This window comes from Lepidochelys kempii, chromosome 3, assembly GCF_965140285.1.
Source record: "Lepidochelys kempii isolate rLepKem1 chromosome 3, rLepKem1.hap1, whole genome shotgun sequence".
NCBI lineage: Eukaryota > Metazoa > Chordata > Testudines > Cheloniidae > Lepidochelys > Lepidochelys kempii.
This window is the reverse complement of record NC_136382.1, coordinates 28,961,410-28,987,575: the sequence shown is the minus strand read 5'-3', so window position 1 is coordinate 28,987,575 and position 26,166 is coordinate 28,961,410. Positions and strand designations below refer to the sequence as shown.

The 26,166-nt window shown below is 41.8% G+C and overlaps 1 protein-coding gene across 1 annotated transcript; it reads right to left on the bottom strand.

The window, feature by feature from the left end:
* Nucleotides 1–2,519: 2,519 nt before the first annotated feature.
* LOC140908381 (uncharacterized) lies at nucleotides 2,520–4,389 on the bottom strand. Its single transcript, XM_073335359.2, has 2 exons — nucleotides 3,649–4,389; nucleotides 2,520–3,061 (listed from the first exon to the last, which is right to left on the bottom strand). Exons 1-2 carry the CDS (start codon nucleotides 4,229–4,231, stop codon nucleotides 2,520–2,522), a joined length of 1,125 nt encoding a protein of 374 aa, XP_073191460.2. The 5' UTR covers nucleotides 4,232–4,389.
* Nucleotides 4,390–26,166: the final 21,777 nt, after the last annotated feature.

Here is a 26,166-nt window from a genome sequence, read left to right as displayed (position 1 = left end):
ATTTAATTAAAATTTTAAATAAATCTGATTTAAATAACAAAAGTGTTTTTTATTTTTTAAAAAATCATTAATATTTGTGTACCTTGCATTGAAGTCAAAAGGATTATTTACATGCTTAAAGTTACACATGAGCTAAAGGAAAAAAATTATTAAAACTGCCTACGTCCCATTTTCAAAAGAGACTTAGGCTTTTAGGAGCTTAGGGTATGTCTACACTACGAAATTAGGTCGAATTTATAGAAGTTGGTTTTTTTGAAATCGGTTTTATATATTCGAGTGTGTGTGTCCCCACAGAAAATGCTCTAAGTGCATTAAGTGCATTAACTCGGCGGAGCGCTTCCACAGTACCGAGGCAAGCGTCGACTTCCGGAGCGTTGCACTGTGGGTAGCTATCCCACAGTTCCCGCAGTCTCCGCTGCCCATTGGAATTCTGGGTTGATATCCCAATGCCTGATGGGGCTAAAACATTGTCGCGGGTGGTTCTGGGTACATATCGTCAGGACCCCGTTCCCACCCTCCCTCCCCCCGTGAAAGCAAGGGCAGACAATCATTTCGCGCCTTTTTTGTCTGCTGCCAGCCAAAGATGTAAAGGATAGATGGAGTGGGTCAGAACAAGAAATAGACCAGATTTGTTTTGGACTCATTTTCCTCCTCCCCTGTCTAGATCACACTGCAGTCAGTCACAGAGAAGGCGCAGCGAGGTTAATCTAGCCATGTATCAATCAGAGGCCAGGCTAACCTCCTTGTTCCAATAACAACGATAACTTTGGTGCACCACTTCTTATTGGAACCCTCCGTGCAGTCCTGCCTCAAATACTCCTTGATGTACAGGCACACCCTTTGTTGATTTTAGCTCCCTGAAGCCAACCCTGTAAGCCGTGTCGTCAGTCACCCCTCCCTCCGTCAGAGCAACGGCAGACAATCGTTCCGCGCCTTTTTTCTGTGCGGACGCCATACCAAGGCAAGCATGGAGGCCGCTGAGCTCATTTTGGCAATTAGGAGCACATCAACCACCACACGCATTATCCAGCAGTATATGCAGCACCAGAACATGGCAACGCGATACCGGGCGAGAAGGCGACGTCAGCGCGGTCCCGTGAGTGATCAGGACATGGACACAGATTTCTCTGAAAGCATGGGCCCTGCCAATGCATGCATCATGGTGCTAATGGGGCAGGTTCATGCTGTGGAACGCCGATTCTGGGCTCGGGAAACAAGCACAGACTGGTGGGACCGCATAGTGTTGCAGGTTTGGGACGATTCCCAGTGGCTGCGAAACTTTCGCATGCGTAAGGGCACTTTCATGGAACTTTGTGACTTGCTTTCCCCTGCCCTGAAGCGCATGAATACCAGGATGAGAGCAGCCCTCACAGTTGAGAAGCGAGTGGCGATAGCCCTGTGGAAGCTTGCAACGCCAGACAGCTACCGGTCAGTTGGGAATCAATTTGGAGTGGGCAAATCTACTGTGGGGGCTGCTGTGATGCAAGTAGCTCACGCAATCAAAGATCTGCTGATATCAAGGGTAGTGACCCTGGGAAATGTGCAGGTCATAGTGGATGGCTTTGCTGCAATGGGATTCCCTAACTGTGGTGGGGCTATAGACGGAACCCATATCCCTATCTTGGCACCAGAGCACCAAGCCGGCGAGTACATAAACCGCAAGGGGTACTTTTCGATAGTGCTGCAAGCTCTGGTGGATCACAAGGGACGTTTCAGCAACATCAACGTGGGATGGCTGGGAAAGGTGCATGATGCTCGCATCTTCAGGAACTCTGGTCTGTTTCAAAAGCTGCAGGAAGGGACTTTCTTCCCAGACCAGAAAATAACTGTTGGGGATGTTGAAATGCCTATATGTATCCTTGGGGACCCAGCCTACCCCTTAATGCCATGGCTCATGAAGCCATACACAGGCAGACTGGACAGTAGTCAAGAGCTGTTCAACTACAGGCTGAACAAGTGCAGAATGGTGGTAGAATGTGCATTTGGACATTTAAAAGCACACTGGCGCAGTTTACTGACTCGCTTAGACCTCAGCGAAACCAATATTCCCACTGTTATTACTGCTTGCTGTGTGCTCCACAATATCTGTGAGAGTAAGGGGGAGACGTTTATGGCGGGGTGGGAGGCTGAGGCAAATCGCCTAGCTGCTGGTTACGCGCAGCCAGACACCAGGGCGGTTAGAAGAGCTCAGGAGGGCGCGGTACGCATCAGAGAAGCTTTGAAAACCAGTTTCATGACTGGCCAGGCTACAGTGTGAAAGTTCTGTTTGTTTCTCCTTGATGAAACCCCCCGCCCCTTGGTTCACTCTACTTCCCTGTAAGCTAACCACCCTCCCCTCCTCCCTTTAATCACCGCTTGCAGAGGCAATAAAGTCATTGCTGCTTCACAGTCATGCATTCGTTATTCATTCATCACACAAATAGGGAGATGACTACCAAGGTATCCCAGGAGGGGTGGTGGAGGAGGGAAGGAAAATGCCACACAGCACTTTAAGCACAGCACTTTAAAAGTTTACAACTTTAAAATTTATTGAATGACAGCCTTCTTTTTTTTGGGCAATCCTCTGTTGTGGAGTGGCTGGTTGGCCGGAGGCCCCCCCACCGCGTTCTTGGGCGTCTGGGTGTGGAGGCTATGGAACTTGGGGAGGAGGGCGGTTGGTTACAGAGGGGCAGCAGTGGCAGTCTGTGCTCCAGCTGCCTTTGCTGCAGCTCAACCATACACTGGAGCATTCTGGTTTGGTCCTGCAGCAGCCTCAGCATTGAATCCTGCCTCCTCTCATCACGCTGCCGCCACATTTGAGCTTCAGCCCTGTCTTCAGCCCGCCACTTACTCTCTTCAGCCCGCCACTTACTCTCTTCAGCCCTCCACCTCTCCTCCCGGTCATTTTGTGCTTTCCTGCACTCTGACATTATTTGCCTCCACGCATTCGTCTGTGCTCTGTCAGTGTGGGAGGACAGCATGAGCTCGGAGAACATTTCATCGCGAGTGCGTTTTTTTTTCTTTCTAAGCTTCACTAACCTCTGGGAAGGAGAAGATCCTGTGATCATTGAAACACATGCAGCTGGTGGAGAAAAAAAAAGGGACAGCGGTATTTAAAAAGACACATTTTATAAAACAGTCGCTACACTCTTTCAGGGTAAACCTTGCTGTTAACATTACATACATAGCACATGTGCTTTCGTTACAAGGTCGCATTTTGCCTCCTCCCACCGCGTGACTACCCCCTCAACCTTCCCCCCTCCCTGTGGCTAACAGCAGGGAACATTTCTGTTCAGCCACAGGCAAACAGCCCAGCAGGAATGGGCTATACTGAGTGTCCCTGAAGAAAAGCACCCTATTTCAACCAGGTGACCATGAATTATATCTCACTCTCCTGAGGATAACACAGAGAGAGAAAGAATGGATTTTGGTTGAATGCCAGCAAACATACACTGCAATGCTTTGTTCTACAGTGATTCCCGAGTATGTGTTACTGGCCTGGAGTGATAAAGTGTCCTACCATGAAGGACGAAATAAGGCTGCCCTCCCCAGAAACCTTTTGCAAAGGCTTTAGGACTACATCTAGGAGAACCGCAAATGCCAGGGCAAAGTAATCCTTTCACATGCTTGCTTTTAAACCATGTATAGCATTTTAAAAGGTACACTCACCAGAGGTCCCTTCTCCGCCTGCTGGGTCCAGGAGGCAGTCTTGGGTGGGTTCGGGGGGTACTGGCTCCAGGTCTAGGGTGAGAAACAGTTCCTGGCTGTCGGGAAAACCGGTTTCTCCACTTGCTTGCTGTGAGCTATCTACAACCTCCTCCTCCTCATCATCTTCTTCGTCCCCAAAACCTGCTTCCGTATTGCCTCCATCTCCATTGAAGGAGTCAAACAACACGGCTGGGGTAGTGGTGGCTGAACCCCCTAAAATGGCATGCAGCTCATCATAGAAGCGGCATGTTTGGGGCTCTGACCCAGAGCGGCTGTTCGCCTCTCTGGTTTTCTGGTAGGCTTGCCTCAGCTCCTTCAGTTTCACGCGGCACTGCTTCGGGTCCCTGTTATGGCCTCTGTCCTTCATGCCCTGGGAGATTTTCACAAAGGTTTTGGCATTTCGAAAACTGGAACGGAGTTCTGATAGCACAGATTCCTCTCCCCAAACAGCGATCAGATCCCGTACCTCCCGTTCGGTCCATGCTGGAGCTCTTTTGCGATTCTGGGACTCCATCATGGTCACCTGTGCTGATGAGCTCTGCATGGTCACCTGCAGCTTGCCACGCTGGCCAAACAGGAAATGAGATTCAAAAGTTCGCGGTTCTTTTCCTGTCTACCTGGCCAGTGCATCTGAGTTGAGAGTGCTGTCCAGAGCGGTCAGAATGGAGCACTCTGGGATAGCTCCCGGAGGCCAATACCATCGAATTGTGTCCACAGTACCCCAAATTCGAGCTGGGAACGTCGATTTAAGCGCTAATCCACTTGTCAGGGGTGGAGTAAGGAAATCGATTTTAAGAGCCCTTTAAGTCGAAATAAAGGGCTTCACTGTGTGGACGGGTGCAGGTTTAAATCGATTTAACGTTGCTAAATTCGACCTAAAGTCCTAGTGTAGACCAGGGCTTAGAGATGCTTTTGAAAATGGCATTTAGACTCCTAATCGAGAGCAACTAGGTGTAAGCTGTTTTGGGTGGGAACTTGTCCCCTCTGTTAGCACAGTGCCTAAGCCACTGGGCTTCCAATCCCGATCAGGGTATTTAGGTGTAACAAAAATACTAACCAGTATTCATAATAATACCGTTTGTAGCAAGAGTAGGAAGAAATTCTGTGCATATAGGTTTCAGAGTAGCAGTCGCGTTAGTCTGTATCCGCAAAAAGAAAAGGAGAACTTGTGGCACCTTAGAGACTAACAAATTTATTTGAGCATAAGCTTTCATGAAGTGAGCTGTTCTTTTTCTTTCCTTCTCAAGGATGCTGGAGTTAGTGCAGCGATCTTGCCACTTGATGCAAAGATTCTTCTGGAGGCATTATTGGTGATACCTATCCAAACTCTTGAGGTGCTGTCGATATGTTACCCAGGTTTTGCATCCATAGAGGAGTGTAGGAACAATAATTGTTTTATAGACCTGTGTGACAGGTTGCACCTCTTAAGGTGTCATCTGATGTACTGAGATACCACTGAGCCCACCTGTTCTACAGCTCTGGCCCCCTTTAACCTGTCTTGCTCTGCCAGGATCTTAAGCCTCCTCTAGCACACACACAGGCAGGGCCACACCCAGCTGCAGAAAGACACAGACACTGAGATCAGCTCTGGGAAGACTCATCTTAAGGGACTCCCTTGGAGTGCAGACCCAAACGTATATTGTCTTGTGCCGAATAGAAAAATCTGCACAGCGCAAGCTCATAAAAATTTGCCCTCTCCCTCAATGTGAAGAGAAATATGCACAGCTTTTTTCTCCCTCCCAGTTAGAAATTACACAAAGTGGGTTTAAGAATAAACAAAACAGATTTATTAACTATAAAAGGCAGATTTTAAGTGATTATAAGAGATAGCAAACAGAACAAAGCAAATTACTGAGCAAATAAAACAAAACATGCAGTCTAAACTTAATACACTAAGGAAATTGGCTGCAAATAGTAATTTCTCATCCTAAATGTTGTTTCAGGCAGATTGCAAAGATTCTTGAAAGCCAGTTGCACTGGACTGCAGCTTGAAACTTCAGGTATTATGACTCACAAGCTAGACACCCTTCCAGCCTGGACTCAACTCTTCTCTCCCCCAGTTCAGTTCTTGTTTTCAGGTGTTACCCAGTGTCTCTTTGAGGGGGTGAGGCAAAGGAGAACCACGATGATGTCACTCCTCTGCCTTATAAAGCTTTTATGTATGGCGGAACCCTTTGTCTTCCAGTGGAAAAACATTGGCATTCCAAGATGGGGTCCAGTACCAGTCACATGTCTCTGCATGGTCATAGCAGCCATTACTCGCAGGCTGTTTGGAGTGTACACAGGAAGACTAAGCTATTTCATAGTCCATTGTCCTTGCTGATGGGCCATCAGCCCTGTCAGACTTTTTCATTGTTGTACCTAAAGGGCTAATTGTGGGTGTCACCCAAAGTTGCACATTTGAAATACAGATACTTGGTCAATATTCCTAGCTTCAGATACAAATTCATACAAATTGGATAAACACATTCAGTAGGTCATAACCTTTTCAATGATACCTCACAGAAGCCATCTTGCATAAAACATATCTTAGTTATGTCATATTCATATCATAACCATATTTCTATGATGAATACGGGGTGTCATGTCACAACCTGGATCTTGGTGTCCTGCTGAAGGTCACGGTCGTGAAAATGCATCAGAGCGATTTCCCTAAGGAAGCACTTGTGCAACTGGATCCTGTGCTGGATCTCACTGTTATTTTTGCATTTTGAGAAAGTTGGCTACCGAGGTAGCAACAGTGCTCAACTGTCTCCAGAGTCTGACCCTGGATGGTGATTTGTGGTGGGTCACGTGCAAGGCCTGAAGTATTTTAGTCTTCTCAATATTGAGTGAGAGTCCTAGGCTTCGGTAAACTTGTTCAAGAAAATCCAGTATGGACTGAAGGTCATTATTAGTGCGCGCGAGGATGACACAATCATCAGCATACAGAAGATCAATAATGGAAGGAGGCACTGGGGATTGGCCTGGAAAGTGGCCAGTGTGTTCTGATTGGATGTTGGAAACAATATGGGAGTTTACGGTCCTTCTACAGGGATGTGATATATAGCTAGGGACTGGGGGACCTTGTAGGTTATTTGCCACCACAATTGGAGCAGCTCACTAGTAGGAGCTGGGCAGTGAGTGCTGCTGCAGCAGCAGGGGGACAAATTCAGAGAGGCCCCCAATGTAACACTCCACTGGCCAGGAAATGTGCAAGATACCCACTTGTCTCTAACAGAGAAATGGAGAGGAAAGAGCATTCCAGGCAATAGGTCTGAGGACCCTAACCCCATCTTGGACTGCTCCTGGGGGCCAAGCTAAGAAATATTATGTTTCCTCTTAAAAGTAGCAGCTTAAGTCACTGACCCTGGGTTATCTGCAACCTTTCCCTTTTCTGCCAGCTGTAGTAAAATATCCATTTATTTTAGCCACTTCAGTATCTGCGCTTATTGGGACATGCCACATCTCAGAGGCGACGCTTGCAGGGTGGGGAGAAGGTGGGGTCATGTGCCCCCCCCCCCAATTTCTGTCAGGGTTCATATGCCTTGCCATGCACCCCACTGCATAGCACCAGGACCTTTACAATGTGCTTGTCTCTGCCACATCTAACACCTATAGAGGTGTTAGATAGCATTGAAGTGCTTTCAGCATTTTCCTTAGAGTTGTGGTGTACCTGGTGCACCACTGAGTACTTTAAGAGGTTTTGTGTACCACAGCAGTGAGCAGCCATATTCACTGTAGTAATAATAATATAGAAACATATGAAAAAGTAGACTTTTCAATGGCAACTGCTGTATTTTTGAGGGGCAAAAGTACAGTTCCTTATCTCAGTGAGTAAAACTCCAGATTATGAATGTAAACTTGTCACTGGTATGTTGGCATAAAAAGAACAATAAGGGGCATGAACATGGTTGGATTGAGTTCTGAGTCCTATTTAGCCAATGTTTTCATAAAACATTTTCCAGTATTTGCCAAGCTCTCAATCTTTTTTTATGTGGATGGGTGGATTTTCTTAAAACACTGTTGCAAGGCCCTGGAAAAGAGCAGCAATGCAATAGTGTTAAGTAGAAACACATGACTGGACTGTGCTTTTTCAGATGGTTGGTTTATTATGTCCTCTCCCAGGGAAACAATTTACCTAATGAAAGTAAATAATGATTGATATTTAACTGGGACCCTAACCCTAACCCTAACCAAAAAGATTCACTTAATGGAATTTGCCCAGTGACAATTGATTAAATGGGGGTTAGGCAAGCGTTAAATGGGTGAGCAATTCCACATTCCACTCTCTTAATACTGAAATGATCAAATAAAGATTAAATGAAGAAATAAAAATAATGGTTGAAATTCACCTCTGGCTCTCATAGGTGCAACTACACTGAAGTCAATTGAGTTGCTCCTGCTTATACCAACAAGGAATCTGTCTTGAAATGCAGTTAGTATCATTTTATTCAGTGGAGTATTTTTTAAATTCTTCTTAAGATATATCCAACTTTTATTTTTAATGAACTCTTCTCTTCATCAGGATATCTGCTTGTTCTGGTTTGCTGGTGTCCGAATAACAAGGATTTTACTCTATCAAAAGAGAGTACTGGAGTGGAGCATTAATTCTAAATAATTGTAGCTGTTGGATATGGCTCATAATAGTTCCAAATGAACAGTCTGATGAAAAAGCAGCACATAAGGATGGGTACTCAGTGGAAAAAAAAATATGACTGCTGTAATAGACTATTCATGTGACTGACTCAGGAAGATGTGACAAATTAGTAAGTCTTAGAAATAACAGAGTTCACAAAAAGGGGAAATTTGGTAAGGCTCCTGGGCCTTCTTCCAGAGGCAATACCTAGTGTGGGGAAAAGATTTATCCTGCAGGGAACAGAGTACCATGTTGCACTTTCTCTTCCAATGTAGTCCACATGATGGGGACTGTCAGACTACTCTGCCCCGTGTTAGAGGGTACTGTGATGGGGCGTCTGCCCCACACTAGCTCATAAAGGGTTAATAGAACCCTAGGAAGGCTGTGCAACAGGCAGCTAATTGGAGAGGACCCTAAGGAGCCCATGCAGGAAACAGCCAATTGGTGAGGGCTATGAGGAGCCGCCAATCAGAGTCAGGCCCATAGAAGAAGAGCTGCAGGGCAGAGTAGGTCAGTCACTCCCTGGAGCTCAGGGAGGGAGGAGGACTGTCTGCCTTGCAGGCAGAGAGCAGTGCTGGGCAGGATCAGGGGAGCAAGAGTGAGCTCCTGGCTGACTGTTGACAGGCTGGGGCCCTGAGACAAGGGCAGAGAAGGTGATGGGGCTGTGGGGAAGTGGCCCAGGGAAATAGACGGTGGGGTTGGAGGGGACGCAACATGTGGCTGCCATCTACAGGGTCCCTGGGCCAGGACTTGGAGTAGTGGGTGGGCCTGGGTCGGCCCCCCCACCCCCACTTGCCTCTGAGTAAGTAGCTGGACAGTGGACTGTGGTTCCCCCAGAAGTGGGGAGAACAGACTGTGACACAGCCAGAGGGCTGTGTCCTGACGAGGACACCACGGTCCTTAGGTTGACACAGGTCCTGGAGCAGAAGTGATAGTGGCGAGATGTCACCTGATGAGGGCACACTGGTGAACTAAGTTAATTCCAAGGACAGCCAGCAGGAGACGCCAGAGCGGTGAGTCGAACCCCATCACAAATATCAACAAGACAGCTCTCTAGAGGCTTAGGAGGGAGGAGACTCTGTCCAGTCAGGAGCCAGCAGGCCAGTTAAGAAAGCTTGCTTGCTTCTCCTCAGGGGCAATGCTGGGTGAGATGGACAAACAGGAGGAGTTTCTCAATACTAGCCCAGGATCAGGTCAGGGCCTTGCCCTCAAGTGATGCAACTAAGTTCTTGTCTTTGGGTTTTGTTTGTTTCTTAAAGGCACAGACACCCAAATTCTGAGTTGTTATATCTTCAGTTCACCGATTACGAGCTGATGGCCACAAATTGTGCACTAAGGTAAGGAGTGCCTGCAGCATCACACTTGGTCCTGCAGGAGGTGCTGTAGAGCAGCACAACCTGTGATTGCCCATAAAATGTTAATAATCTTTATGTGGTGAGTGAGGTTAGTGAGGCTGGGGCTGGGGCAGTAGGGAGGAGCGATTTGGTGTATAGGGAGAACAAAGGATCCTAGTTTGGTGATTTAGGGTGGCTTTTAATTGCTGATACTGGCCCATTTGTACTTCGTTAATACATACTGTGCATATGCATAGCTCAAGAGGTAGATATTTAATAAAAAATAAACACATTAATGCTGGCTTTTCAGTTCAAAATGCCTGGTTTACTCCAAAGTATACAATGCCATGAATTGAAGATGCTAGCAAAAAAACCACCTGATTCTTGAGCAGTTTTTGACTGTCTTCTCTTCTTAAGGATTTTAACACTTTGTCAGTATTGGTTCAAGTGATGTAAGTGGTGTGCTGAGAAGAGGATACTGCTATTGGTGACATTTGGCGCTACCTGAGCTGCAGTCCCAATCAACTCAACTGTGGCAGCATAGAACTTTTTTTTTATTTCGCTGTGGCATTCTCTATACCTCAAGTTTCCTTTTTTAGTTAGCATTTTTCTTTTGAATTAGATCAATGGTGTTGATCTACTTTTCCTATGAAGCATTGTTATTGTGAGCTACAGAAGACGTGATATTTTTTTTCTGTTTAAGGAAATTATACTTTTTTATTGCAACTTTTACTTGCTCATTTCAAGGAAATAGATTATGGACCAACTAACTAAAAATAAACCTATGTCATATATACCCTTAATTATATGTCTGTAAGTTTTCTAAAAGTGCCAATTTTATTTTTTAGCATCTGCAGGAGCTGTATAAGAAATACATTTTCAAAGATAATCTATATTTGGTAGGCTCATGTGTTCCCACTTGTTTTTGAGGAGATTAAAAATAGTATGAAAGGAGCTTTTCACTTATCAGCTTCCACCCTGAACTTCAGAATCCTAGGGCTAGAGCCACATTTGATATAAATCACCATGGCTCCATTGATTTAAATGAAGCTATGCCAAATAACACCCACTCGGGATCTGGTCCTTATAATTTTTTGTGACCATTTGAAATAAATCATTAATAACTCCAAATGAGATTTGATAACTATATTGCAGATAGCAAGCTATTAGCTAATAAATACTTCCTTTCATACCATACGCTAAATAATATAGTCCATGCTGTAACTGTGCCTTAGTGGGTCATAACTTAGAATGCCAAATTCAGGACGAACTGCTGAGAAATAGGGCAAACACAACCCCAAACTGGTGGTTATTCTTTTATAAGATATACTAAACTAGCCACAAAATTAAACTCCTGTTTCACCACACTGGCCAACAAGAAAACATAAAGGCAGTTTCCTCAGGCATCCCAGTTCTTATATTACCTCCAAACACTGGATTCAGAGATGAGTGTTTTTTTTACAACCAGTCCCATCAAATAATAGGTTCTTCTGGTCCCAAAGGACCAGTCACACACACAGGTCAATATATAACTTAGATCTTATCCAAAAATCACGCTGGTGCCAATCCTTTAGTATCTAAAATCTAAAGGTTTATTTATTGAAAGAAAGAAAGAAAGAAAGAAAGAAAGAAAGAAAGAAAGAAAGAAAGAAAGAAAGAAAGAAAGAAAGGTGAGAGTTAAAATTGGTTAAAGGAATCAATTCCATACAGTAATGTTAAATGGTTCAAGCTTGTAGCAGTGATGGAATAAACTGCTGTCTGAAGTCAAGTCTTTGGAATACATCCACAGCTTGGATGGGTCATTCAGTCCTTTGTTCAGAGCTTCAGTTTGTAGCAAAGTTCGTTCCAAGGTAAGAAGCAGGATTGAAGACAAAATGGAGAAGATGCAGCTGCCTTTTATAGTCTTTTGCCATGTGGCCTGTGCTTCCTTTGTTTCAAACACAAGCTGCCCAGCACATGGATTGGAAGCCTTAGAGTTCTCTTCGTGGGCATGTCCCGCTGAGTCATAATGTGTATCTGCCTTCTCTCAGTGGGTCAGTTATATATCTGATGGTCCTTAATGAGCCATCAAGCAAGCTAGGCAGTGCTGATGCCAAACTGTCTGGGCGTGTCACCCAGAAGCATAGCACAAGTTTGAAATACAGACATACATGCATATCTATAACACATAATACAAAGGTGATACAAACATATACACACGGTTATCATATATGGCAAACTGTAACATTTCTGCAGATATCTTACATGGCATATCTGGCTGTGACTGGTATCCAGTGGGGGATAGCTTATGGTCACTCAATTAGGGTGAGCTGCAAAGAATGGGGCAGACAATCCCCATAAAGCTGGTGGATATTCCAATACTTATAACTTCACATACAAAAATGATATATGCATACAGATAGCATAATCATAACTAGCAAAACAAAGCCTTTTCATAGATACCTCACTCGACAACCTTTCTACAATATTTTCTGCAAATATATAACGGTGGTTGCAATGATAATCTATATGGTCATATTCTAATCCAGTGTTTCCCAACCGTGGGACGCCTCTTGTTCAGAGAAAGCCTCTGGCAGGCCAGGCCGGTTTGTTTACCTGCCGTGTCCGTAGGTTCTGCTGATCGTGGCTCCCACTGGCTGCGGTTCACCGCTGCAGGCCAATGGGGGCTGCAGGAAGCGGTGCAGGCCGAGGGACATACCAGCCGCCGCTTCCCGCAGCCCCTGTTGGCCTGCAGCGGTGAACCATGACCAGTGGGAGCCACGATCGGCCGAACCTGCAGATGCAGCAGGTAAACAAACCAGCCTGGCCCGCCAGAGGCTTTCCCTGAACAAGCAGCGTCCCAAGTTTGGAAAACACTGTTCTAATCAAATAATGTCACAAAGGCATACTCATGAAGGTCCTTTGATGTATTTTAGAAAGTGTTTCTTTTTAGGATCCATTGCCTCCACAATATTTCAAAGATTCGGCCCCCTCTTAGGCCTATTTCACACGCTCCCACATCAAAACTTTCTAGCTGCTTTTCTAAATCTACTTGTGCTGAATAAGTGAGTGAAAGAAATTGGAAAGAGGAGTTTCTCTCCTTGGAATTCCCATATTCTCTTTGGATCAGATTTGTTTAGGCTAGTCTGCCATGCTGTCTCCGGAAGTGGCTGATACTGGAGTTACTCCCGCCCCCTTTCTCTTCGTGATAAAAAGTTACCATTGTTGCGTTCGGTATGCACTCTCCTTTTTCCTGATGGTTATTGCTATTGCACTAATGCTTAAGGACCACCGTTGGGGTTCAGGGCCCCATTGTATGAACACATAATACAAAGACAGTCCTTGCCCTTTGCTTTCTACATTGTAGGTTGTGGCACTTTAATCACTTACATGTCTAGTGGCAGAACTAATTCAGTCTCTTTTAATCTGGTTTTTAGAAGTGGTGTGTATCACAATTCCAGGGGAAGTCAAGGGTAGCTGAAAGCATTCAGCAACTCTGAAAAATCAGGCCATAGGCTGTGGCTGGTAGTTGTGCAAATGCAGCAATGTTTGGTAAAGGAAACATCATGCAATCTCCAAAGTGAAGAACCCTGCTTTTGATATGACCCTTACTACTAAGTTTCTCATGGTGAATTAAATTGAGCCTCCCACTGAGCATTAAATCTCCTCTATTAATAAAGAAATCAATTATCACACTTCAGCAATTTACCATTAACATTCGTTCTGCATCACTTAAAATGTTTAACAGTCATAACTGAAAGCAAAGAATAGAAACAAATGAAAGCTGTTCCCTAATTCCCCAAATAGTGTTTTTAATTAATTTTCCACAAAATAAAAGCTTCCAAATTTGAAAAGTAAAATACATTTGAAGGAAGATTCATGGTCGCCTGCCTAACTAATAGCATTTTTACCAATTATCGCCATGTAGCGTCAATTTGTTAAACACAGAATATGTTTTTAATAACGCACCTTTTATCCTAGTTTAGACAACGTAGTAGTCTCCCAACATCTGTCCCACAACCACTGCATAATCTGCAAACTGATATACCACTAGCACCATCCATCACCTGGTTGATATTCTTGAAGATGACCATACATTTTTCTTAACACTGTGGCTCTTCCCCAAGATATCACAGCGTGCTTTGCAAGAAAAAAATTACAGGGTAACAAATATAAGGGAAAATAGATGTGTTTCAAGAGCTTTTCTCTACATGAAAGAAGCACAGGTCTCAACAATGAAATAAATGCCTGTAAAATGAATAGTATTGAAAATGTTTTATCTTAAACCTTTTAACTGACACATTATAAAGCTTTAGTGAAGGAGGGGAAATCTGTACTTTAATATGACCTATATTCTTCATTGTTGGCTTCATCTTGTTTCTCCTTTTAATACTACCTTGTACCTCCCTGGCAATTCCTCTCCCTTCTTTTTTGTTTAAGCCAAGTATGTGACTACAAGTCAGTGCAGGACTATGTAATGTGTAAAAAGAAAGATTTGTTAGTCTCTAAGGTGCCACAAGTCCTCCTTTTCTTTTTGCGGATACAGACGAACACGGCTGCTACTCTGAAATATGTTATGTGCGATTAGACCAAGGTCATATAAAGCTGTCATTTTCTTAAGGATTTTACTGAATAGAATTTAGAATTCTTGACATTATTTAAAACAAAACAAGAACGAATGATGGAACCCTGAATTGCTCACCCTCTGCTGAGTGGTATTAGATATACTGGGTCTTCCAGATTGATTTCACCTCCAAGGGGAAACAAGTGACTTGGAGTCTGCATATATTCTAAATGTAATTTGCTTTATTTGCTCATGCACCCAGCAGTCCTGGAAGAGACTGTCATATTACACCCCATATTCTTCATAAAAATATTGTTATAATATGAATATGGCATAACTGAGACATCTTTTATGTAAGATGGGTCATATGAGGTATCATTGGAAAGGTTATGGTTTAGTGAATGTGATTATCCAATTTTTATGCACGTATCATTTCTGCACCTGAAGTTAGAAATATTGACTATGTAATAATTACAGCTGTGTTTTCACCTGGGGAATGCCCATCAGACAGTATGCAAATAGCCTGGATGAGCCATTAGGAAGAACAATAGGACTTTGAAGATACTAATCTCCCTCCTTCCTGAGAAGTTTCCTGGGATGCTGCTTTGACACTGCAGGGTCATATGATTGTCACCTGGTACAGGATGCCATCATAAAATGTTGGTATTTTTCCACAGGATGGGACACAAAGGATTCCTGCCATATGCAAATCCTATTTAAGGCTGGAGCGTGAGTTAATCTTGAATCTTCTCCACTGCCTCCCCGCCCAAGAAGGAAGACTGCTGAAAACACCTGAAGAAACAAAGAACTAAGCTGGGGGAGGTAGGAGCTGAGCCTGGCGAGAAAGGTCAGCCTGTAAAAGGAATCCCTGGAGATTTAAGCTGCAAGTGGTGCAGTTTACCTTCAAGAAACTCTGCAATGTGCTTGAAATAATATTTACGGTCAGAAATTATGATGTGTAGCCAGTATTCCTTAGTGTATTAAGTTTAGTTTGTGTGTTTTGCTTTATTTGCTCAGTAATCTGCTTTGAACTGTTTGTTATCCCTTATAATCACTTAAAATTTACCTTTTGTAGTTAATAAACTTGTTTTTTGTGTATTCCAAAACCCAGTTTGTGCAATTCATGGTGGGGGAGGGAGGGGCAAAAAGATGTGCATATCTTCCTCCACATTGAGGGAGGGGGCAAATTTCATGAGCTCATGCTGTATAGATCTCTATACAGCGCAAACCAATATAATTTTGGGTTTACACTCCAGAGGGTGTGTGCGCCAAAGTGCTGGGCAATTCCCTGAGCTGAGTCCTCCCACACAGAGCTGATTGCAGACTCTGTGTGATTCTATAGTTGGCTGTGACCCTATCTGTCTGTGTGCTGGAAGGGAGCTTGAGAGCCTGTCACAACAGCACAGAGTAAGGGGAATACAAGCTGGTGGAACAGGCAGACTCAGTGGGAACCCAGCACACCAGGTGGCACAGAGAGGCAATCACAAACAGCATATATGCTATCCCTTCATTCAGGAATGTCAGCCCAACTCCAGTTCCCAGAAAGCAACTCTGCCTCATGAATTGATTGTCATTAGAGAGACTAAGGCAGAGGACAAACTCTTATCTAGCTTGCCAAGCTTCTCTCTCAAGGGATCTTGTATAACCAAAACTAACAGTTCATGGCATGTTTTCCCAAGACCAAACCTTTGCTTGAATGCTGAGAGACGGAACTTTGAAGACTATGTCTGACAGCACCAGCCAGTGACACCTAATATTCTGTATGTTTGGAACACTTTCTAGTCAGAGTTTGAACACTCTCAGTGGGAAATGCCTTCAAAACACAAATTCAGTCCTGCTGTCAGGAGGCACAATTCTCTGAAGTAACACCCAGGTAGGATTCAGCTCAGCATTTTGGACCTTGAGGGTTCAACTTCTGTGCATGTTTGGTTCAGCATGCTGATGTGTCTGTTATCGCACAAATCAGCAGAGATTTGAAATCCTATAGGCTCAGACAAAGCAATTCAAGAAACTGCTAAAAAATTGCCGGAGAACCTCCATTAGCACAAACATATACTCTAAGGATCCTAGCTGTGTTTTGACAGACTTGACTGTGGCGGTGAATTGGATAATGATATAGGACTTCTAAGTGGCTTTATTCTTCCTGTTCCAGAGGACTTATTTCTATAAAGCTGTGCACTTTGAGTAATCTAATAATTAAAGGGTTGTGAATTTGTGGCACACGAAACACTGTCTGTATGCTTCGTCCATGTTTTATTGTCCTATGGTTGTTTCTATTATATATTCTTTTTTTTTCTTTAATCATCTGAGAAGACTGTGGAAACAGACTGAGTAAACAGACTGAGTAAACAGAGTAGTTATTTTAGACAGCCTCTCCCACAGCCAAAACAACGAGGAGTCCTTGTGGCACCTTCGAGACTAACACATTTATTTGGGCATAAGCTTTCGTGGGCTAGAACCCACTTCATCAGATTCATGGAGTGGAAAATACAGGAGCAGGTATAAATACATGAAAAGATGGGAGTTGTCTTATCAAGTGTGAGGTGAGTCTAAAGAGACAATTCAATTAACAGTAGGATACCAGGGGAGGAAAAATAATTTTTGTAGTGGTTATGAGAGTGGCCCATTTCAAACAGTTGACAAAAAAGGTGTGAGTAACAGTAGGGGAAAATTAGTAAGGGGGAAATTAGGTTTAGGTTTTTGTAATTACCCAACCACTCCCAGTCTTTATTCAGTCCTAATTCAATGGTGTCAAGTTTGCAAATTAATTCCAGTTCTGCAGTTTCATATTGGAGTCTGTTTCTGAAGTTTTTTGTTGAAGAATTGCCACTTTTAGGTCTGTTATTGAATGACCAGAGAGATTGAAGTGTTCTCCTACTGGTTTTTGAATGTTATAATTCCTGATGTCAGATTTGTGTCCATTTATTCTTTTGCATAGAGACTGTCTGGTTTGGCCAATGTACATGGCAGAGGGGCATTGCTGGCACATGATAAGCATATATTACATTGGTATCTCCCACAGCCATCTCTCTCCCAGTTAAAAAAAATCTGTGGGAGCAACCAATAGGGAGGGAAAACTACATGAGCAATCTCAGACCATTGTACCTGAGTTTCCCCCACATGGAATGAGCAAAAATGATCAGTCTCCAAGAACAGCTGGTGGCCAAAAGGATCAGATGACTTGTGTCTCCGTGCTCTTCCCATCTACAGCAGGTCAAAAATTTTCTGACAGAACAGTTTTCTGTTGGAAAACTCTGTTTTCTCAAACTGTATTGTGGGAATGTGTTGATTTTTGATACAATTTTCAATGGAAAAACTTCAGCATGATTGGAAATGGGGTATTTAATTTTGACTTATTTTAACGTTAAATATTTCAATGTTTTAACACTATGAAAAAGAATTCTAAATGTTGGAATTTCTTGTGGGACATTTTCTGACCAGCTTAATTTCCACCCCCTCGGTGGGAGCTCTCTACCTCCACCCCTTCCCTCGGTGGGATTCCAGTGAAGCTGTTCTGACAGGGCTTTCATTACTCTTTAGCAGAGTGCTCCATGATATGGTGGGGGTTCTACAGAAGATGTTAGACAGCAGAACTCACATTTTGGTGGATTACCAGGAGGTTGCGGAGGAGAGTAGACAGTTGTCTTCTCACCTGTTTCTGATCTGTGCATATCTCTTCCTAGACTGGGACGTAGGGAAAGTATGTTTGCATATGCTGTCACAATCATAGAATCATAGAATATCAGGGTTGGAAGGGACCTCAGGAGGTCATCTAATCCAACTCCCTGCTCAAAGCAGGACCAATCCCCAATTTTTGCCCCAGATCCCTTAATGGCCCCTTCAAGGATTGAACTCACAACCCTGGGCTTAGTGCTGATTTGATTTGTGAATCAGAGTTTTAAAAAATAATTACACAAAACCAGGGATGCTGCTGACTACATCAAACCTATCTAGAAACTTCTATGGATCGCATCATCCTAATATCTTGGAAAATTCTGATATTTATGCCTCTCTATTGTTCAGAACAGTCTATTTAGATTTTTTACAAATTTATTCTCAATCTTGTTTTACTGATTTATACTTCTGGTTTATTTTCAGACTGAAAAATAGTCTGCTTTTGACTGAATAGAGAAAATGAAAAATAAAGTTGCACAACAGTAATTGTAAAATCATAATGAAAGCAAAAATATGTTTACTAGTACCTGTTATACAAAAATTACTAGTACCTGTTATTTTGACCTGACTCATTCCAATATTGCTGTCTCATGCAGTATATCATGAAAGAGACAAAGCTGTATTTGAAATTGGATTCACTCAGGGAAAGGTTTTATTAATAATACTATAAAACAAATGCACTACTAGAAGACATAAAATCCAGAGACCTTTCATGCAAATCTATCACAAAGTATTTTATTACCTAATGTACTACTAGATTGTGTTTTGCCATTAGACTCTAAAATACTAAAGGAATAACATATAACGAGCCATGCAGTTCTGATATCTGTAGGTAAACTAACAGTGGGTTGTGTGAAATATTTCACATAAACAAGACGTAGAGCTCCTTAGATTACCCAAGATAGCTTGCCACCTTCAATTTCATTAAAATGGAGCCAGTTTCAAGTGCAGTGGAAAAGTATTGCATCTGTTTGCCTATGGACAGATTCAGATCCTCTTCTCATGATAGAGGCAGCTAATGCACACATGGTCTCAATTTTTTTTTCTTGTCCCCAAAATGGCAGCAGAACCAGTAAGAACTCCAGATAGCATCGGTGATGGAATAGTACACAATAGCCCAAAACACTGTAACATACTGCTGTCCTACAGCAGTGACTGGCAACTGATGAAGAATATTATTCATTGTTCCATTTTATATAAGGGATAATGCCCACAATAAAATATTGACTTTTATTAGGTTACCTGTTCCACTGGACTGCCACCAGGTTGATGGCAAATATCATAGTGATGGGGAAAAGATCCCAAAGTATTTAATTGCATTAGAGATGAGTTGGCTTGCAGGTCTGGGTGGAGAGAAACAGTGTGTGTGTCTTCTGCTAAGTAATGGCTTTGGAGACGTAGATGTTAATTCAATATCCATAGACAAAATGGCACTCTCCTAAACTCTCTACACTCTCAGCATTCTCCATAACTTACTTTGTTGTGGGATTTGCAACTGTTGTTTCATTAAGATTAGGCAGGTGTTATTCAGAAATAATATTTTTATATCTGATCCCTGTGATCTCAATACACAACTGGTCCCTAATTTTGGGTACCACCATTGATTCTAATTTACTACAAGGCTGGGAGAGGGTGCACACTCTAACTCCAGAGATAGGTGGGAGAGTGACTTAGTCAGAAAACCAGGCTGATGTTTTATGTGGGGAGGAGAGAGTTAACCTACAGGATTAGGAAACTCCTGATTCTTTATAGTTTTCTCACAGTGTACAAAAGCAAGTGCAAGTCTACAGGTAGGGCTGCTCTGTGTGGATGGACTGCCAAGTTGGCATACTGAGGGAGGGAAGCTCTGCTGTGACTTGTATGGTTTGTTTTGTTTCAACAATGTTTCTTCTAGAAGGAAAAAGAGACTTAAATTTGTTGCAAGTGCAGAGACTGAGCTCATTTTGCTAGCCTGTTGAAGGCTTTAACCTCCAGCCAAAGAGTGGGTCCAGGGACTGGACATACAGCCCATTTTTAAGGAAAGGTGAGGCCAGATGCAGAAAGGAAGTAGATGGTGTTTGGAAAGGCAGTAAGAAATATTTTGGGAAGAAAGACTGACTTTTTGTTCACAGGCCAAGAATGGAGATAAATGTAGGTAGGAACTCCCCTTCTCCTCTTGGCAGGGTTTTTCCACTGTGGGAACACCCTAGTTCCAAGGTTGGGTTGGCTGGTATTTTTTTCTTTGCTTTTCTTGTTGTTTTGCTTTGTTTTTTTTTTTTACATGTTCCAAAAAATTGTGTTCCAAGCCACATCATTGAATTTTTTCTAAATTTTGACACAATAATCCCTACACTGCCTCATTGGAGACCTCTGAGCTGAGTGTGAACTGACTGACAAGCCTGGAACTCCTTGAATGCCAGAGAATCATAGAAATGCAGAGCTAGTCCAGCCCCCTGGCCAAGACAGGACCAAAGTATACCTAGACCCTCCCTGATAGGTGTTTATCTCATCTGTCCTTAAAAACCTCCAATGATGGGGATACCACAGCTTCCCTTTGAAGCCTATTTCAGTATTTATCTATCCTATCATTCATTTTTTTCCCTAATCTCCAACCTAAGTCTCCCTTGCTGCACATGAAACTGATATCTTCTCCTATCTTCTAGTGGACCAGGAGGAAGAATCACTTTATAACAGCCCTTAGCATATTTGAAGACTCTTATTGGGTCTGTGCTTCTTCTTCTTTTCTCAAGACTAAACATACCCAGGTTTTTGGTTCATAGGTCAGGTTTTCTAAATCTTTTATCATTTTTGTTGCTGTCCTATGGACTCTCCTCCTATTTGTCCATATCTTTCTGAAAGTGTGGTGCCCAAAACTCAGCACTCCAAGTGTGGCCTCACCAGTGCCAAGTAGAGTGGGACAATTATGTCTTGTGTCTTTCATACCACACTCCTGTTAATATATCCCAGAATTATAACATCCTTTTCCATAACTGCATCACATTGTTGACTCATATTCAATTTGTGATCCACTGTATCCCCCGGATCCTTTTCAGCAGTACTACTGCTTAGCTAGTTATACTCTGTTGTGTAGTTGTGCACTGGATTTTTCCTTCCTAAGTGTAGTTCTTTACACTTGTCTTTGCTGAACTTCATCTAGTGGACTTCAAACCAATTCTCCAATTTTTCAAGGTAATTTTGAATTCTAATCCTGTCCTGCAAAGTGCTTGCAATCCCTCCCAGCTGGGTGTCCTCTGCAATTTTATAAGTATACTCTCCACTCCATTATCTAAGTCATTAATGAAAAAGTTATGTTATATCAAACCATACCTTATGAGTTGCTTATGAATTTTCCCATGACAAATCACAACTGAGCTTTGTTTACTTTGTCCAGATTCAAGAGCTATATTAGACACCATAATTCACTGTCCTCTGATTCTTTGGGTGGTTTTTTATGGTCACCATGGTAGTGGCACTCAAAGTTCTGGAAGGACCTTCAGCAAAGGGGAGTGGTTAAGAATTGAAGCAGTCATTATTAAAGCTGGGTGAATTTTTTTTTTTCCAGAGAATAACTTCACCAAAAAAGTGCACATTTGGTTCACCCGAAACAGTTTGTGAATTTGTGTTGAGTGGCCAGATAGTTCAGACTGAACTGAAAAAAAATTGAAATGTTTTGATAATGTAGTACTCTCTAGTGTGTTTTTGTTTGTTTGTTTCTAACCAGAATTATGATGATCCAAGGAAAGAAATTCACTAAATGATTATTTATTGGAAAACAGAATCTAACATCAGGAAGTCAAAACAAGGAATTATTAGAAAAATGATCAAAGTTTAATAATGAAAAAGTAGTTTCATAGTAGTAAACAAGAACATTATTCTGATTGATTGGAGGAAATTATGTGAGAGTAAAGGAAAACTATAATGGCAAGATGACTCTAGAGAACTGCTTTGCATACGAACCCCCCCCCCCCCCCAAAGATAGTAGGAAACTAAAAGGAGTTTAATGAAGCCTTTGCATGCCTATTACATTTATCACTGGATACTCCTGTGTGAACTACCAACACAGACGCACCTTCAGAAATAAAAGTATTGTTAAAGGCCTCAAGGAAACTTCAACTCAGCATTTAAAACTATAACTGTATCAAGAGATCCAATTTTACAATGTTCATTTATTTGTTTTACAATTTGGCTGTGTGTTGAAAGAATATATCATATCATGACAAAGGCATCACTAGTCTAAAATAACAATATGGGAGAGTAATTATTTTATTAAAATTCTGTTTTCCTGAAAGCTCCTTTGCTGCCAGCAAGTGTATCTTCGATTCAAAGACAATCACACACCTCATTAAAGCTAATAAGCATTCAAAGCACACTCTTTCAAGCTTAAAAGAAGGAGCAATCAAACCCCTTTATGTCATACAAAACATCTGGCAGTCTAATGCCCAAGGCACTGGGCTGCATCCCAGATGAGAGCTAAACCATGCCAACTGTGGGGTTCCCTGGTTGAAAATAGAGAGGGATAGAATATAAGCTGTAGTGTGTGTGTGTGTGTGTGTGTGTGTGTGTGTGTGTGTGTGTGTGTGTGTGTGTGTGTGTGTGTGTGTGTGGAAAGGAGAGAGGGGATGTGGAAAGTCAGTAGAAGAAGAAGCAAAAAAGACAGGGCTTCTTGGGCACACAGCTTGTTGGACTTGAGGAGTTCCGAGCAAGGGAATTGTTGTCTGTTTGTTTCTACTATGTTCAGAGAAACAAGACTTGGTGTACTGTTTTGTAAATAAACAAGATTACATAAGAGGGTATGGACTCAGAGCTTCCAAGACCTGAAAGTGCCATTGTGATCAGCTAGGCTGACCTCCTGGGTAACACAGAACTTCCCCCAAATAATTCCTAAAGCATATCTTTTAGAAAAATATCCTATTTTGATTTTATTTTAAAAATGCCAGCGATGGAGAATCCACTGCAAACCTTGGTAAATTGTTCCAATTGTTAATTACCCTCACTGTTTAAAAAAAATACATTATGCTTTATTTATGTATTTATTGAGCTTTATTTCCAGTCTGAATTTGTCTAGCTTCAATTTCCAGCCATTGGATCGTGTTAAATCTTTCTCTGCTAGATTGAGGAGTCTATTATCAAATATTTGTTGCCTGGGTAGGTATTTACAGACTGTGATCAAATCACCCCCTATCTTTTTTTATTAAGCTAAATAGATTGAGCTCCTGGAGTCTGTCACTCTAATGCATGTTTTCTAACCCTTTGATCATTCTTATAGCTCTTCTCTAAAACCTCACTAGTTTTTCCTTCTAAAACTGTACAAACCAGAACTGAACACAGTATTCCTGCAGCAGGTGCCAAATATAGAAGTAAAATAACCTCTCTACTTCTACTCAAAATTCCCCTGTTTATGTATCCAAGGATCACATTTGCCCTTCTGGGCCTCAGCAGTGCACTGGGAGCTCATGTTCAGCTGATTATCTACCATGATCCCCACATCTTTTTCAATCACTGCTTCCCAGGACAGAGTCTGGCATTTTCTAAGTATGGCCTATGTTATTGGTTCCCAGACATATATATTTCCATTTAGCCATATTAAAACACACATTGTTTGCTTGAGCCATCTCACAAAGTGATCCAGATTGGTCTGAATCACTGGCCTGTCCTCTTCGTTATTTATTGCTCCCCCAGTGGTGGGTAATCTACAGATGTGATGTCATCAGTGCTGATTTTATGTTTTTGTCCAGGTCATTGATAAAATTGACCTTGGGGCCAAGAATTGAACCCTGCGGATGTCACTAGAAGCACACACCCACTCAATGAGCATTCCCTGTTTACAATTACATTTTGAGACTTATCAATTAGCCAGCTTTTAATCTTTTAATGGGTGCCATGTTAATTTTATATCATTCCAGTTTTTTTAATGTTGTGTGGTACCAAGTCAAACGCCTTACAAAAGTCTGTATATTACTTCAACTCCATTACCTTTATCAACCAAACTTGTACGTCAATAAAACCAAAAAAGATATCAAGTTAGTTTGACTTGACTCATACCATTAGTTTCTCATCCCAGTGGAAATAACCCTGCAAGGCCTGGAATTTTGATTAATCACTCAGGCCAAAGAGGCAACAATAACTTGTATTGCTGCATTTGTATTTCATATAATTGGTAAATGTTGCCTGGGTCAGGCTTTAGTTCTTTCAGCCTGGGACTAAATTATGTTCAGTCTGAAACGTACCTTTCTGTTGAGGGTGCTGCAGAAACATTTTAGTAAGGAATCAAAAAAAAGTGCAGCATTGGTTTCCTGCAATTCAGGATTTCAATGGAAATGTTATTCCTGCGCTCTGTCCCAGATAAATAAACAAACCAAAATGCTCAGGACTTGACCTGCTGTCTTCCATTCTCCTTCAGCTTTGAACTGTAAGTCTGTTGAGTAAGTTGAAGAAATGAAGTGGATATTTTTTTGTACACTGTCATTCTGGATTGAGATTTACATCTTTCCAGCTCTCTTTAGAATTAAAGCATGATATAATATAGCCCCTTCCTGAAATCTCAAATAGAACCAAAGTGATGCACACAGTATATAATGATTCCTAAATGAAGCTTTTAAAATCACAAGTAGCTATGCTTCTCTGTCAAATTCTCACATAATCAAACCTCAAGCAGAAACTATGCTACAATATTACTTTCAAAGACATTCTCGAAGCCTTGGATTAGAGGACTGGAAAGAACACTGTCAGAAATGCCCTTTTCATTAGTTTGCGTAATGAAAACTGATAATTATCTGGGCAAATATTCCTTGGGATAAATATTAAATGTTACATCTCTCTATGTAATAAATCAGTGGATCATAGTTAATTCTATTTCTTTTCACTCTAGCTTGTAAATTTGAATGATAGCTCCACCAGCCAAAGTCTCATAGCAGATCTATGAAATGAATTTTTAACTCCTTTCTCACATGCTATTGAATACTCTCTTTCCATTAGATCTGTAGGGGCTACCTCCATATTGAATATTCAGAACTGTTTGCATGCTCCTGCTGAGCTTTAGATAACATAAAATGGGCATTAATCTCCACTGGAAAACTCAGAAAATTTTAGGGAGCAAGAGTACTTTTTTCAAACCACAAAATCTCTGAAGTGTCTGGTTGTCTTCAGTGGGAAACTTTACACCCAGTTCAAAGGTTTGGTATTTAATTTGTTGTAAGGAAACACAACATCCCTAAAACCCGCCCGAGAATCTACTCTGTATATTTAAAATCGTCAAAAGATTCTAGGAATTAGGAAGACACGGAGACTTTGAAAATATGAATCTGAAAGTGTTCATTTTTTTGAGGGTACATATAATTTCAGGAACAATTTTGCTCTTACTGCCCACAATTATTTTCACCTGCAATTTAGATTACTTAGACATCTAAACCTGTGAATTATCAAATATTTCAAAGTGACCTAAATTGTAGCTACAAAATTGTTCCCATAAAATTTGCAGCCATAAAAAAAAAAGATACCAGATTAAGGTAGGTTGACCTTTCTTACTTTAAAGGTTATATTTCATATTAACTATTGTTTATACCTGAACTTTTGCATACATTTTTATTGCATATTGCATTTTAACACACCTAATTATCTACTGTAACAGTCTGTACCCCTGTGTTCACCTGTTTTACAAGATTATGTTAAATTTTGTACAAAGCATATGTAAGGTATCATTTGAAAACTCATGATTTGCTATTTGCTGATCATTATTATCCTGGTAGAATATGTGTTGCAACATTGTTTGTAAAGATAGACTATTCCACTGTATAATACTAACAAGTTGTGTTCCTACATGTTCTGGAGGGGAGTCAAAAACAAGTTCCCCAGAGACAAAAGGCTAGCCAATGCCTCAGCCAAGTATAAATGAAATCAAATGGACCATCATCTGATTAAATGGCCACTCTTCCCAAGGAGAAATGGTGTGGGCAAAAGATCTATATTTTGACAGAGAAGAAGCTTAAGGTTCCTGGCCACATAGACTTTCTGTCTCCTGAACATCAGCTGGAGACGATTCTTGTGCAAGAGAAAGGACTACCAAGAAGAGAGGGCAGATGCCCCAAATCAAATCTCCCTTGCTCTTCGATCCATGGCATCATTAACACCTGAAGAACAAACAAAGCATCATTGGACTGGGAGAGAGATCTTGACTGAAAGAAGTTCAGCAAGTAAGACTGCTGGAACATGTGGTGAGAGAGACCTTTGCTTTTTATTCACTTAGCTGGTTAAATTAGGTGTTAATTGTGTTTTATCTTTTATTTCCTTGTAATCAATTATGATTTATATGCCTAATTACTTGTAGTCACTTA